At 40.3% G+C, this 15710-nt stretch overlaps 1 protein-coding gene across 1 annotated transcript; it reads right to left on the bottom strand.

The window, feature by feature from the left end:
• Positions 1 to 5065: 5065 nt before the first annotated feature.
• LOC139922115 (uncharacterized) lies at positions 5066 to 14185 on the bottom strand. Its single transcript, XM_071912562.2, has 4 exons — positions 14097 to 14185; positions 13887 to 13916; positions 13137 to 13639; positions 5066 to 5649 (listed from the first exon to the last, which is right to left on the bottom strand). Exons 1-4 carry the CDS (start codon positions 14112 to 14114, stop codon positions 5139 to 5141), a joined length of 1062 nt encoding a protein of 353 aa, XP_071768663.1. The 5' UTR covers positions 14115 to 14185; the 3' UTR covers positions 5066 to 5138.
• Between the last annotated feature and the right edge of the window lie 1525 nt (positions 14186 to 15710).

Here is a 15710-nt window from a genome sequence, read left to right as displayed (position 1 = left end):
ACCACCAGTGCCCCATTTGAACTGGTCTGCATTGACTACCTCCATCTTGAGCAGAGCCAAGACTTGGTAATTGTAATTGTCGACCACCCGCTTCACTCAGGCGTATCCAACGAGGAATAAATCTGGGAAGACAGCGGCTGATAAGATATTTCAGGACTTCATCCCTCGCTTTGGATACCCTGAGAAGCTTCACCACGATCAGGGAAGGGAGTTCGAGAACAGCATGTTCAGTAGGTTACAACAACTTGCCGGTATTGCTCATTCTCGGACCACGCCTTATCACCCTCAAGGCAACCCCGTGGAGAGACTGAACCGCACACTCCTACAAATGCTTCGAACTCTAGCAGAGGAAAAAAAGAGTCAGTGGAAAGATCACCTGTCCCACGTCGTGCATGCCTATAACTGCACGAAACACGAGGCAACTGGCTTCTCACCATTTTTCCTCCTGTATGGCCGAAGTCCACGTTTACCTGTCGACTTACTGTTCCCACCCAAGAGAGAGTCTGAGACATCTGACAGACAGAGATATGCACAGAAATGGGCAAAGAGAATGCGCTCTGCATACGAAATAGCTGCCAACAACAGTGAGAAATCCTCATTTAAAGGCAAGAAACAGTATGACAGAGGAGTCAGGGGGTCCAGGGAAGTTGCGTGCCTACTGGGAGCAAGTAGTACACAGAGTTGTGGAGAGAGTTGGAGATGGACCAGTCTACAAGGTGCAGTCCGAAAAAGGCCCTAAAACCCTGCGTGTGCTCCACAGGAACCTACTTATGCCAGTGAATGAACTACCCCTGGAAGAGGCCCTTCCCACAGAAAACCGCACAAGAGAGCCAAAGCCTAGAAAACAGAAACAGACAGTTCCAGACGTCAGTGATCCATCTACAGACAGTTCTGATGAAGAAGAGTTCACATACAACCATAACTTCCAGATCCCATGCTACAGAATGGTGACGACGACTCAGCAGCCAGAACACCGTCGAAAGCTGCAGAATCCTCCAACCCAGCCAAGGCTCCGGGCCTCAGCCAATGAATTCTTCCCTGTCAGAACGGAAGTTGAGAATGCTCAGGACGAGGGAGAGACTCAGAACGAAGTTCAAGATGAGGAGGAAAACCGAGTCGAGGCAGAGGACAACCAAGGTGAGGCAGAAGGGCTCAGGAGATCCCAGCGGATGGCAAAGCCTAGAGAAATGTTCACGTACAGCACACTGGGACAACCATCATACCAGCAATGGAATGCAGGCGTGAACATGCTACTGCCCAGCCAGCCTGCCCCAGGTCTTCATAACATGTTCCCATTCCCATACCCCATATATCCCAACCCTTATCAATACAACTTCTACACACACGCATATTGACAGACCACAACACATACACCTCTATAAGACAGACAAATGTCAGGAGACATTCAAAAAAGCAGGGGAGTGTGTAAAGGGTTAAAATGTAATTATAGCTCATAGTATATAAAGGGTTAAAAAGACAAAGATAAAACAGTTCATGGAGTATAAAGTTAAAAATTTGATATGCATTATTAAAATGTGAATTTAAAAAAGATTAAGATTTATAAGAAGATAAATAGACTTTGAAAATTTAGGGATATGTTAAATAGATTATTTAAAAATAATAGATAAAAAAAAAAGACACCCCTTAATTTTTTTGGTTTTAGGCTAAGGAAATATAATTTCATTGTACATTCTGTCATCTATCTCGAGCGTAACTCATTAGGTCACTAGGGGGCGCGCGGCGCTTGGGAGGTAAACAAAACCATTGAGACGCACCACCACAGAATAAATCCTGCGGTCAAGCTTAACACAAGCTCCTGATGTGTGTCTCATGTTTCCTAACTACAGGGATTTATCCTGACATACACCCTCCTGGCCACCATTAGGTCACGGGGGCAACATATGTAACACTTTATGATATCTTTATGAAACTTGCAAATTCTACCACTGTACTTGAGGTCAGGGAAAACACTCATGACACCGTTATGACAGCCATTGTCAAAGACAACCACATATGACAGTTTAATGTAATCTCAACACATACAACCATACAGTTTATTTGTGTTTGAAAATGAAGTGTCATGACATATGGTTATGTTCCTTTGGTGAATGTCAAGTTGTCATGACAGAGACATCTAGAACAGTGTCAACTTTCAGTGTTAACATTCATAAAGTTTAATTCATGTTCATGTCAGTTGTCACGACATAGTTATGACAGTGTTATGTCAGCCTTATTCACAGCCCTTCAAATAAAGTGTTACCGAAAATGTAAGCGGTTTGGTGGAGTCGATAAGATACTGTAAATTTCTAAAAGAATTTCCTGGAAATAACTGCAAAACTATAAATTATTGGAAAAATAATAGGCATAGTTTTATGGTTCTTTCCAGGAAATTAACAGTTCCTTTCTAGGAAATTATTAGGAAATTGCGGACCTGGAAAAAAAAATCCCAAAGTCAGTTCTATAAATCTATAAACAGGACTGTAACCCGTGTGTTGCAGGTACAATACACAGTTTACACTTACAAATCGCCATTTACCTTGTAAGGAACAAATAGAATATACAAATGAAAATGATAAAAAATAAATAAATAAATAAAAAACCCACAACAGCATCTTCTAACAATAATCAACATAGCATTTTCATTAATGTTCACGTTCAACTTTAACATAGAAACTTAATCATGATAACAGCAATATGCATTAAGTATTCTTCAAAGAACTAAAACAACAATATGAGTAAATAGAAAAAAACAAATGTTTGAACATAAATTCATAAGCTGTCAAAGTCCTCCAACAATTTTTTTAAGTTTTTAAAGGGTTACATAAAAATCAGTCAAAATGTATCTGGAATCTCATTAAAATTGTTTGGTTGGCGTGTGTGTGACACAGAGGTAGAGTGTGTGAAGGTGTGTGTATCCTTTCTAAACAAAAAATAAGTATGTTTTCTTCCCCAATGACGTCCAGTCTGATATATTGGCTGACGCATTCAATCTATAATTCTAGTTTATTTGGATTGATTACTGATGGATTCTATAGTTGTGCTTTAGTTTGACTGATGGCTGTAAACCCCATTTGTAATTTAAAGTCCAGGGCCTCGTTCCTCGCACATGGATAACTGAGTTAGCTGGTGAGTTTGATGTCAATTTGACATAAACCCGGGAATTTCTGTTCCTTGAAGCAACCTTAAAATGTAGTCTGACTTGTCACCAGAGCAGCAGATTCTTAACCTCAAACCTGCAAATACACAGGTTTAGTCAGAGTTAGCTGGATTATGAACAGGCCTTTTTAAATTTAATCCATGAAGTCATTTCCAGACATGGCTGCTCCTTTCCTTAGAGAGGAGCCAATAGATCAAAGCGCTGCTATAATTAGACAAGCTTTTAGAAGTTAATGTGTACTAAGAGATCGCCAAGATCCTTTGGTGTCTGAAAGATACAGGTTTAAATCAGAAGGGATTATTTACAGTTTCAGTTTGAAGAATATTTTTACATTTAATTTTGATTTGTTCAAAAGCCACTGGCTCTGATGGAAAGTTCAAGACATCTAGAACAGTCATTAGAGAGCACACTGTGAATTTCCAAAGCTATGCTGATGATACATTAATATATATTATACAACAGCCTGGATGAATACTTGAATCTGATTGTTTGGGTGGAGTTTTACGTGGTTTTTTTTCCAGAACTGGAACGCACATTCCGTTGTCAAATTCACTCCCAGAACCAGGTTTCCCAGGTCAAGGTCATAAGCCTGGGTGTTATCTTAGACTCTGACTTAAGTTTTGCACCCCACATAAACAAGGTGACAAAGACAGCATTCTTCCATCTCAGAAATATTGCCAGAGTACGGTCATTCCTAACCCAGAAAGATGCTGAAAAACTTATCCATGCCTTTATATCAAGCAGACTTGATTATTGCAATGCCCTTTTTACTGGGCTTCCTAAACAGTCAATTGACAGACTACAGCTAATCTGGAGGCGATCTCGGATAACCGGTCTCACGTAGCTGGTTATCAACTGGCTCTGTCAACTCAGGATGTACCCATCCAACTATGAGCGCGTTCACATGAAAGAGGCGGGGTTTGTAACAAATAACCAATCACATGCAACATGGACAGATCCAGATTTATGATAAGATAAGATGAAAGCATTGAACCCCGTGGGGAAATTAGATCGTTGCATTGGGAAACGTAATATGATTCAGCGGGGAAAAGCATATAAGCACACAACTAGAATATAACAAGAAGCAATAGAAATAGTAGAAAATTAAAAAAAACAATCAAACAATAAAAGCCATAGACAAATTACAAAACATAATAGCAAAAAGTAACACCGTTTCTGCTACCAAAGCTAGAGAGGATTACTGGAGGAACTGCCCCATCATTAGGACACAGTGGGCAGACTTTCCATTGATAAAATATTTTGTGGCTATAAAAAGATTTTCTATTCATAAAGTCAGCCTCATGCTCTTCAGGGCTGCGGTAATGGAATATGAATGCAATGCCTACACTGAACCAAACATTGTCGGGAATCCAATAAAAAAAACAATCAGCACAATTAATATGGAACAGTAACTTTCATTCATTGATAATTTGGTCAATTAAGCACCTGCTATATCTCTGAGATAATAAATTGTAATGGAAAGCAAAGTCATTCTACTGGTCTGTAAACACGTTGCCCTGTGAACAACACTTCGCACCGTCTATTAATTCAATAGCCTGTTCTCTTTATTGGCACTTGTCATTTTCATTTGAATGCAGTATTTTTGTCCATATCGGGATCCTGTAGGAATGGTGACTCCCGGTTTCCAGAGAGCTGATTGGTCAGGAGGCGGGCATTTCATCCATTTTGATCAGATAGGTTGACGTTAACCTGCTCCGGAGCAGGTTAGCCGCGCACCATAAGTTACCATGGTGATCTACGCCGGTTAAAAGTGAGCCACCTTCGTGAGACTGAAAAGCCAGGGTTAAACCCAAAGTTAAAGTCTTTTTACTTATTTACAAAGCTCTTATCTGATGGCTGATGTAAAACCAGATGTAATTTAAAGGTTTGATGCTGTGACCTAAACACTTGAGCTTCCTGGGTTGGTTGGACACGGAGAAGCTTGATCCTCCTGCAGACAGTGGAGATGCTCCTCAGCAGCTTAGATGCACCGATGGTTGTTCAAGTGACCTAACTGAGTGAAGTTCCTCTTACACTGGCCACACCAGTATGGTTTCTCTCCGGTGTGGAGGCGTTTGTGTTGCTTGTATGTACCTGGGTCACTAAAACTTCTCCCGCACTGGTCACATGTATATGGTTTCTCTCCAGTGTGGGTACGGTAATGGAGCTTGTATGACCACAACCTACTGAATGTTCTCCCACAATGATCACAGCAATATGGTTTTTCTCCAGTGTGGATACGTCTATGTTCTATGAGGCTACGTAATGCAGTGAAAGTTTTCTGACATTGTTGGCATTGATAGGGTTTTTCTCCGGTGTGAACGCGCAGATGTTTTGTTAAGTTAGATGTGCAACCGAAAGATTTGCCACAGTCCTGACAGAAGTATGGTTTCTCTCCTGTATGAACTCTCTGATGCTTCTGTAAGGTATAATTTTTTGCGAATGCTTTGTCACAGTGCTGACAGGAGTATGGTTTCTCTCCTGTATGCACTCTCTGACGCTTCTTTAAGCGTTGAAGTCCTGTGAATGCTGTGTCACATTTGGGTCCGTTGGTGTCTCTCTGTTTCAATAAAGAAAAGATTTAAAGAAAGAGATCAGGACAGAGAGACAGACAGTGTAAGGAGGGGGGTATATTTAACACTTAATTACTACCTCTGACATAATACTATCAGCTATGAATAGGGAGGTCAAACGTACAACATACAACAACATACTATTAAACATAAAAATGAGTAGATAAATCGGTTGAATATTTTCATTTCATTTATTCCTAAAAATACAAACGTGAAACATGATCATGAATGAGACCATCAAATTAAAATTGACATTGTTCATGAAACCTTTCATCTATTTTCAGGTGAAGAATATCTTATCAGTTCAAGCTGAAATCCACTAGATGGCAACAAAACCCAAATAAAAGCGTTTCCACTGAAAACATCTTTGTCTTAAAATGTCTTATTGAAATTAAATTGATATACATCACAAGGTGGCCTTGGCATATATCAGATATCCATTTATTTTATTTGTGACTATATCACTAAAGTAGTATTAATTAGACCGGTTGGCATACAGTGACACTCCATGAAAATTATGCAATTTATAATTTTATATTATGTTGGACCATGCAAACTAACTTTGATTGTGTGGAATACTTTTTTTTAAGAGCACAGCTGAAGCTAGGATTATTAAACAATGTGTGATTTCAACAAGATTATTAAATATCCGCAGCAGTGTTAGCCGCCGACCCTAGCCGTCTGATAATGTGCTGGATTCAATCAGAATGACGTGAGGCCCGCTCGGTCGGAAGTTGGGCTGTTTGTGCGTACGCCATTTTGAGAGTACACATTTCTCGAAATGTCACATCTCATAAGAAAATAGTGATATGGTAAAGTAAGTTAAATTTACTGCATGAACACCATATAGTATCAATTATTGTTGTGGGGAAAAAAGATAGCCCCGCCCTCAAAGTCGTACAGGCGATGATCCGTTTCCGTCGGACATGAGTGATTACAAGGAAGTTGAGAGGGGCAAAATTTAAAATTGAATTTAAAACCAAAGAACGCAGTTTCTAGGCAAGGAAACGTTTGATTTGTTGTTTATTGGTCGTATACTAGTACATATGATGAGATAGATGCATCGTAAAATGTTAAAATATGTTTTTACAAAAATCACAAAAACGGGTTTGACCTCCCTACTATGAAACCATTTGATAACTGACACACAGCATATACTGTATATCCTGTGGTATGTACTGTGTAGTATTATCTGTAATATCATGCATAATACAATAGATATATGGCATCATATGTACATTGTGATGTCATAGCATTATTATTTCATCCATACCTGGTCAACAGCAGCAGCTGATGTACTGGGCTGAAGAGAGAGAGAGAGAGAGAGAGAGAGAGAGAGAGAGAGAGAGAGAGAGAGAGAGAGAGAGAGAGAGAGAGAGAGAGAGAGAGAGAGAGAGAGAGAGAGAATTTACATCTCATCACAAAATTCAGACAAACAGAAAAGCTAACAGTCTACAGTTACCAACAGATTAACATCAGTGTTACAACAGTGATATTTTTTCTCACCTCTTCTGAAGAAATCATTTTGCCTCGTTAGTGGCAAACACCAAATTTAACACAGCTGTCCTGAACTGAGACAAAATGGCCAACAATGATCCGTTCCTCCTCCACTAGATGCTTCTCTTCCCGCCGATCAGCTCTGACATCATCAAACAGAGATAGTCCGTAAGACAGGGATCCCCCACAAAAACAGCAATAACAATAATAATACTACTAATAATAATAATGATATAGCTGCAAGCAGTGATTGTAGGATCCAAGCAGTTCTATGAAGACTTAAACCTACTGAGGAAATATTAAGGTTTCATTAATGTGAATGGTAAAACAATAAAGTGCTGCTATCCAACAGACAGTGTCTCATATAAGATGCTGTGCAGAATTGATCAGCGTCTCTCTCAACACTGAGTCATTTCTGCTGACTTGTCCAGAGGAAAAAGCGCTCCCACTTCATCACAACATGACAATCTGAGATTGGAACCAGCAACCTCTTGATCAGCATTCTTGACCTCCACCTGTTTATCCACACAGCTGGACGTCCAGCACAAGCAGACAGTTAGAATGCTTCCATCTTTGTAGCAACATTGTTGTGATTGGTTAAACATATATACCAAATATTATGACTGGACCAACCATGGTAGAGTTATGAGAATATACAGCCAGTTTTCATTCCCACCCAGCCACAGGCAAGTCTGCAACTGGACTGTATCGCAATTTGGGACAACTAGCAATTTAAACCACTAGATGTCAGCAAAGAGACACTCCCCAGCCAGCAGGATGATATAATATCTTCACTGATTTAATGGGACAGCACCATATTCTATCTGTAATGGTTTTATTATCTATAGTGATATAAGCTATTGATTAATGATTACCCAACCACTACTTTGTGACAAGATGCTCCATTAAAACGCCTCTGCATCAGTTTGACCGAGCAGAGCTTGGACTGTTTTGTTCTGATTTGGGAACCAGACAAATAAATTAAGTAAATAATGTTAGATACAGGGACTTAGCCAGTTATTACTCACTGTGTGCAGGGGGTCAATTCACTGAAACACAAAGCAATGGCAGAGTTTTAAGCTACAGTGAGGACTGGACTATCCAAACAGCAAATGTAAAGACAAGCTGGCCTGATAATTATTTAAATCAACTAGAAGTGACTGGTCTCTTCATGTTGGAGCCTGGCCTGTTTGGGCGTAAAGACATTTCTGGTGTGCAGATCTCCAAGCAGCAGCAGCGCAGCATATACACTACCATCCTGCAGCAACAAGCAGCAGGACTGGACAAACTAGCTGAGACTGTTTGTCCAAACCTAGAAAACACACGTTTGATAACTTCTGATACTTCGTCTTGACCTGTTCAATTAAACATTTGGATAATATCTATAGCCTGTTGTTGGATTTCTACCAACTACCAAACCGATTTCGATTAAGAAACAAAGTTATGCGCACTAGTTCAGAAAGCTACTGTTTAGCTAGCGAGTTTTCCGGTTAGCATGATAGCTAACGGCAGTGACAGATACAACTTTTTCTGATATAAAACAAGTTTTTCCATTCCTCCAGACTGCAGCTCATCAAGTCAAAGAGTTGCAGCCAGTTGCAGAAAGTTTGTGTGTCCCGTTGATGTGTTCATATTGTTGAGCTCCTACCTGAAGCAGTTCGAGAGCAGTGATCCTGAGCCGCTTCTTCATCAGAGGAAGACAAAGGCTTTTCCCTGGTCGTCAAAGCCTCTATCTGACCTGGAGTCTTCTGCTCTCCACGCCGCTCCAACAAGCACAACCATGCACATCTACCGTAGGACTAACACAGTAGTAGCCTAGCATAACACATCAAGCACAAAGTTAGCACCGAAGAAACGCGCTGACTTTAAACGGCTAGACTGCTTAACGCTTTACAGCTTTTAACCCAGACTGCTATCAGGAACTACTAGACTTAGATAAACCAGGAATATCGAGCGGGAAACTTCTTTTATCTCCTTATCCTACTCTCGTCAACAGTCGGCCGCCATGCTGCTTTATAAGGGTGATACTAAACGCACCCATGGTGCATTGCGCGAACAACAAGAGCCGAGTGGAGCCGAAGTGCCGAACGGAGCGTCGCTATAACGGTGACGTCACTGAGTCCAGCCAGGTTGCCTTTTGCCTGTGGACTGTACCGTTTGTCTATTTCAGTAAATTGACAGTCGCTGTTGTGATGTTCAAGTTTACATTTTGAGGAATTGTATATCCTGCTGTCCTTTGTGGTTTGAAATATTAAGTGATTCAAAAGGCTTTCATGAGTTTTGTGGCCAGGGAGCTGTTGATAATGGAAGGGATATGTGGGCAGATAGTTCCAATTACCTCTTTACCTTGTTGGTAGGACGTCAAAGTAGAGGAGTTCATATGTGACACAATATCTAACAGAGTTTGTGAATATAGGTGCTCAAAACAACTCAGTGACGAGGAAACATGGTGGGTTAAATCTAAGTTGGAAGGAATAATGTGATTTCTAATGTTATCAATTTTCTCAGAGAAGAAAACGATGAAATTCTCACATTCACCGAGGGAGTGCTCAATATTTGCAGTCATGGGAGCACTGATAAGATGGTCAATAGTACTAAAAAGAATTCTGGGGCTGTGGGAATTGTTGGAGATAAGGTGAGAAAAATAATTTTGCCTAGCAGTCTTGACGGCATTTCCTTTTAATATCCCGGGTGTGCTCATTTAACAAGGAGTGCATGTTTTGATGGTTTTCCGTTTGAGTCTACGGGGAGCAACTTTGTCAAGAGAGACCAAACAAGAATTGTTGAAATTCTCCAATAGATAATCTGGACGATGAGACATAGAAGGATCTAGACACAGTTGATTAAAAACATTTTCAAATTTTTGCGCGGTTGTAGAGTTTATAAAACGGGACTGATAAAAGCCAAATGGGGAACTAAAATGATCAGAGCAAGGAGTATTAAAAACAAAACAAGTTGTCTATGGTAAGTCCCAAAGTCATTATGAGATCAAGTGTGGCGTTTTTTGTGTGTAGGACCAGAGACATGTTGAGCAAGATTAAAATAACTAACATAACTTACTGACCCAAAGTGTTTTTTGCACAACAAACATGCATATTAAAATCTCCAAGGATGATACACCTATCAAATTTGACTGTGATCAGTGATAACAACTCAATTATGAGATTACATTCTTATTAAATTTGGGGGGGCGGTAAAGCACTACACATAGAATGGGATCTTTACTATTAAAGGAAAAAGCCAATGATTCAAATGAACTAAAATCTCACAGCCACACCACCACCAGGTCCGCTTGTTCTTGACGTTTGTAGATAGGAGAAGCCAGGTGGTGTGTTATCAAAAGTTATCATTTTCACGGGTTTCGTTCACAATCAGTGTGGGCAGAGGGGTGAAGATCAATTACTGCTGGGACCTGTTCAATGGTATCAGTTGCTTTTGAACCGGAGAAACAGTAGCCTACGTGATGCTTCCAGGGAGTTTGACAAACCTGATGATGGAACCGCCTATCACTAGAATTTCTGGTTGACCGCCGAGACATCCCCCCAGCCGTAGATGGTCCGCAAGAGTGGGCAGTAGAGCAGCTGCAGGCAGAGAGGACAGGAGCAGGAGATACAGGAGAAACAAGAGAAACAGCAGCACAGAGCGCTGGAGGTGAAGTGCTGGGCTCCGAAGCAGAATGCACTACCCGGGGACGCTTGCTCTTAGGAGGGGGATGGGAGGGGAGAGAGCCTACCCAGCTGGAAGGAGGAGTAGGAGCTGGACGTTTCCTGTCCGACGGTGTGACTTGGTCACTGGCATCAGCTAATGGACAGGACGGAGATGAGCCATCTGCATGCTCGGCCAGCGGAGCGAAAAAGTTTTATAGGGGCAGGACATCCTCACGATCGTAAAGGGGGATAGAGCCCCTTCTCTTGCCCCTCACCACTGATGCCCAGGTAGTTGAGCTGCGGGAAGATCCTGGGCCGTTTTCCCGGTGTCATTGGGACCTCAAGGCAGTTGAAGTTCTAGACGCTTTAGTGTGCTCTCTGCTTGCAAAGTGGCATATTCACGTAGTGGAGGAGGGGCTAGATTGTGTAAAATCTTGAAAACAAGACACCCATTTGAATAAAATCTAAAATTCAAAAAGGTGTGCTTCTGAAGTGTATTGCAGTGATAATATTGGATGGGCTTGCTATCCAATATTTTTAAAGCATGTTTGTGTAAGGATTGCAGAGGTTTACGGACCGTTTCTCCAGCTTGATCCCAGATATCACACTATAGGACACAATACTTTCTTAAACTGTGGGATTTGATCAGAGTTCCTCTTTACAGAACAGAACAAACAGCGTTTAATGGAGGCTTCAATCTAAAACACCTTGCAGGACCAGGAAAGGAGAAGATCTTTAGTATGGGAATAGTGTGTGTATGTACAATATAACTCTTGTGTATTTGTCACTGTAGCTTTAATCACGAAGAGCAATGAAGCAACAATGAAATTTATTGACATAACCTGTTTTATTCAGTTTCATGACTACAGACATTACAACTTAAGATTGACCAAATATAAGAAATAATGGGAAAAAAAACATCTTCCAAAACTAATGCATTTGATAATCAACGTAAAAAAAAGGACGATCTATTAACAGTTTAATGAACATGGATGTAACAACATAAAATTGTTTAAAAATAATGAATATACAAATGAAGATGTCTTTTCGATGAAACAACATTTTCCAAGAATACTGGATCAAAAACAAAAGATAAAAAATTAAATAATTATGAAGATATAGAAAAAAGAAAGATTAATTCTATATTAATTCAACAGAGGAAAAAAAAATTAAAGTACAAACATTATCATTAATATTGTGTTTTAACTTCCTTAATGTCTTAAGTTTGGAACTGTCAATAGCAAGAGCAAATTGTGCAAAATTGCGTTCTTAAATGCTATAGAAAAAATGAAAATGTATTTATAATTTCATAATTGCTCTTTTCTTTTCTCTGGTATTATGTCACTTTAATATTTCAACTTACCATATGGTACTAGAACCTAAATGTGGGTGGCTTTGAGTGGGGCAGTAAAAGGGGAGGTGGTATATAAGTGAGGGTGACGGTAGTGGAGGGGTGGCTACTAAGGGAGGTCAGGTCTGTAATATGAATGTATCCGTTCCATTAATTAATTTAGTTATTAATAGTACTAATATTATTAGTACATATATATATACAGTATATATATATATCTTTCTCCTTTTTTCTTTCCCATCATCCATTTCTATTTGTATATTGTTTTATATGGTCCAACCAATGTTAAAAAAAAAAAAAAAAGTCTTGGTAAATAGAAAAAAAATATTGTTTGATCATTAGGCTTTATTCAACTGTCAGCACAACCAAATTAATTACAAAAGTTTATGGTATGCACAGCAGCAGGCTGAGAAACAAATGCTTTTGAAACGCTAAACTGTTTTTGGTTGGTGAAGCCCGAACGAGGCCACCGGGCAAATTTCTCCTGTCCATCTTGCTACGAATTTGCCATTTTCTCACACAGAGAATGGAATGATAAGCACATTTACATGCACATCAGTATTCATTCAGGGTGTTTCATTAACCATCTATGGATAATTGTGGGAGTTAGGGGCAGAGTATGAGGCTCATGCATGTGCGCAACATTTCAAGTTGATTGTGATTTATACAGTGAAAATTGCATACCGGTGTGTGTGTGCGTGTTTTATAAATCTGATTATTTTTGTCTATACGTAGTTTTCCTCTTTTGTGCACACATAACCTTTTAGTGCGGAATCTATGCACAGTTTTCTAAATGAGGCCCCAGGTTTGGTATTGTGACCTGAACACTTGAGCTTCCTGGGTTGGTTGGACAGAGAGAAGCTTGTTCCTCCTGCAGACAGTGGATGCGCTCTTCAGCAATTTAGATGCACCGGTGTTTCTTCAAGTAAAATGACCGAGAGAAATGTTTCTTACATTGGTCACACCAGTATGGTTTCTCTCCGGTATGAATACGCTGGTGTTGATTGTATGTACTTGGCTGACGGAAACTCTTCCCACATTGGTCACAGTGGTATGGTTTCTCCCCAGTGTGGATACGCTGGTGTGCCCTGTATGCAGTTGAATATCTGAAACTCCTCCCACATTGGACACAGTGATATGGTTTCTCCCCAGTATGGACACGCTGGTGTACTGACAAATCGGATGATGAAGTGAAATTTTGCTTACATTGTGTACAGTGGTATGGTTTCTCTCCAGTGTGAATGCGTTGATGTCTTGTTAGGTGACTTAAGTGCTTGAACGATTTCCCACAGTCCTGACAGGAGTAAGGTTTCTCTCCTGTGTGAACTCTCTGATGGGTCTTCAAGTTTTCAAGTCTGGTGAATGCTTTGTCACACTGTTGACAGCGGTGACGTTTGGGTCTGTTGGTGTCTCTCTGTTTCCATAGAGAAAGATATAAAGAAAGAGATCAGGACAGAGGGACAGAATGTAGTGGAGCTAGCAAACAGGTTTAACACTTAATTGCTACTGACATATAATACTATCAGCTATGAAACCATATAACTGACAGACACAACATATGTATCTTGTGGTATGTACTGTGTAGTATTACATGTACTGTCATAACATATCCCACATTACACAATAAATATGATGTCATAGCATTTTAATTTCATCCAGACCTGGACAACAGCAGCAGCTGATGGACTGGGCTGAGAGAGAGAGAGAGAGAGAGAGAGAGAGAGAGAGAGAGAGAGAGAGAGCGAGAGAGAGAGAGAGAGAATCGCAAGCAATCATATGTATTGTCAAATGTCAAATAATTGTCAAATAAAAAGAGGTTAATGTTTCCAACAGATTAACATCAATATTACAACAGTGATATTTTTTCTAACCTCTTCTGAAGAATTCATTTTGCCTCCTTAGTGGTGAACACCAAATTCAACACAGCTGTCCTGAACTGAGACAAAATGGTCGACAATGTTCCTCCCCTCCTCCGCCAGATGCTCCTCTTCCCGTCATTCAGCTCTGACATCATCAAACAGAGACAGTCAGTAAGACAGGGAACACCCACAAAACCGCAATAATAACAATACAGCTGCTGACCAGCTGACCAGCAGTGATTGTTGGGTCCAAGCAGCTATATGAAGACTTAAACCTATTGAGGAAATATTAAGGTTTCATTGGTGTTAACATAACTGAGTTGTTTTGAGCAGATTTCTTCACAAACTCCCTTAGATAGTGTCACATATAAACTATTGACCCGTCTCAAAACTGCCATTCCTGTCAAAAGTCCTACAAAAAGTTGTTTATAATCAATTGACAAATTCCATCTACAAGTACAAAAAAAACTGTTTCAAAAAATTCCAATCTGATTTCATATCGGGTCACAGCACTGAGACTGCTACTCAGAGTGTCAAATCACTTCCACTTAGCTGCTGATGCTGCTCATTGCTCAATCTTAGTCCTGCTGGACCTCAGTGTGGCTTTTGACACTGTGGATCATAACATTTGACTTGATTGCCTTAAGAATTATGTTGGAATTAACGGCTTGGCTCTTGATTGGTTCAGATCTCTCTGACAGTGACAGGCATTCCTCCGTTGCATTAGGTAGCTTCATTTCCTCCTCTGCCAAACTTAGCTGCAGTGTACCCAAATGTTTAATTCTGGGTCCCATTCTATTCTCAATTCACATGCTCCCTCTTGGTCACAAAATAAGCAGGCACAATATCTCTTTTCATCATTACGCAGATGACACGCACATTAACACGACATGCTGTTAATCCTAGTGATTAGGGCTGCACGATATTGGAAAAAACTGACATTGCAATATTTTTTTTTCTGCGATATATATTGCGATATGAAAAAATACAGGAATTTTCACCAAATGACTTGAATAGCTCTATCAAGCCTTGCCCCTTTAAGAAGGTGGCCTTGTGGGTAACCTGCGCGGGTGACGTAGTAGGAAGTGAGTGTGTTTTTGTTTTTAGCCACAGCCAGAGTGAGTTGCAGGATGCTAAGTGAGTAAAGTTACCATAGTTAGCGGGAAAAGAGCTTAAAACGTCACCGAGAGGCCGTGCATTATGTTCGCTGCTGTACCGAAATAAAGTGCCAATTCTCCACTGCAGAGTTGGTCTGGACTCTTAGTAAAAAGCTTGTTACCAGCTACGAGCCAGGCTAAGCTAAAATAGGCTAGCACAACACCAGAGGCTTCCCAACTACGGTTCGGAGCCGTGAAAGCTGGAAAGGTAACATATGCTACTCTTATAACAAACCCTTAAATCGGAGTAAATTATGTTATATCAGACAGACTTCTCTTGTAGGTTAGTCATGGAAAATGAGAACCGTGCGAGTTTTCCTTTTGTATCAAGCAGCAAAAAAGTTGTAGCATGACGTGTTTGAGTTAATTTGCCTTACTTGACATCGCACGTCCTGCGATGTGACTATTGCGCATGCGCACATCGCGATGACGATGCTGAATTGATATATCGTGCAGCCCTACTAGTGAT

This window comes from Centroberyx gerrardi, chromosome 23 (genome assembly GCF_048128805.1).
Source record: "Centroberyx gerrardi isolate f3 chromosome 23, fCenGer3.hap1.cur.20231027, whole genome shotgun sequence".
Lineage (NCBI taxonomy): Eukaryota > Metazoa > Chordata > Actinopteri > Beryciformes > Berycidae > Centroberyx > Centroberyx gerrardi.
The sequence above is the reverse complement of the archived record's forward strand: the minus strand, read 5'-3'. Positions and strand labels throughout refer to the sequence as shown.

Excerpts from the sequence above, each read along its gene's own strand:
- LOC139922115 (XM_071912562.2), bottom strand. Across the intron at positions 13,640-13,886 it reads CAGCTGCTGCTGTTGTCCAG|AGAGACACCAACAGACCCAA; the intron begins GTCTGGATGAAA and ends CTATGGAAACAG. Across the intron at positions 5,650-13,136 it reads TTTTACTTGAAGAAACACCG|AGTGCATACAGGAGAGAAAC; the intron begins GTGCATCTAAAT and ends GAAGCGTCAGAG.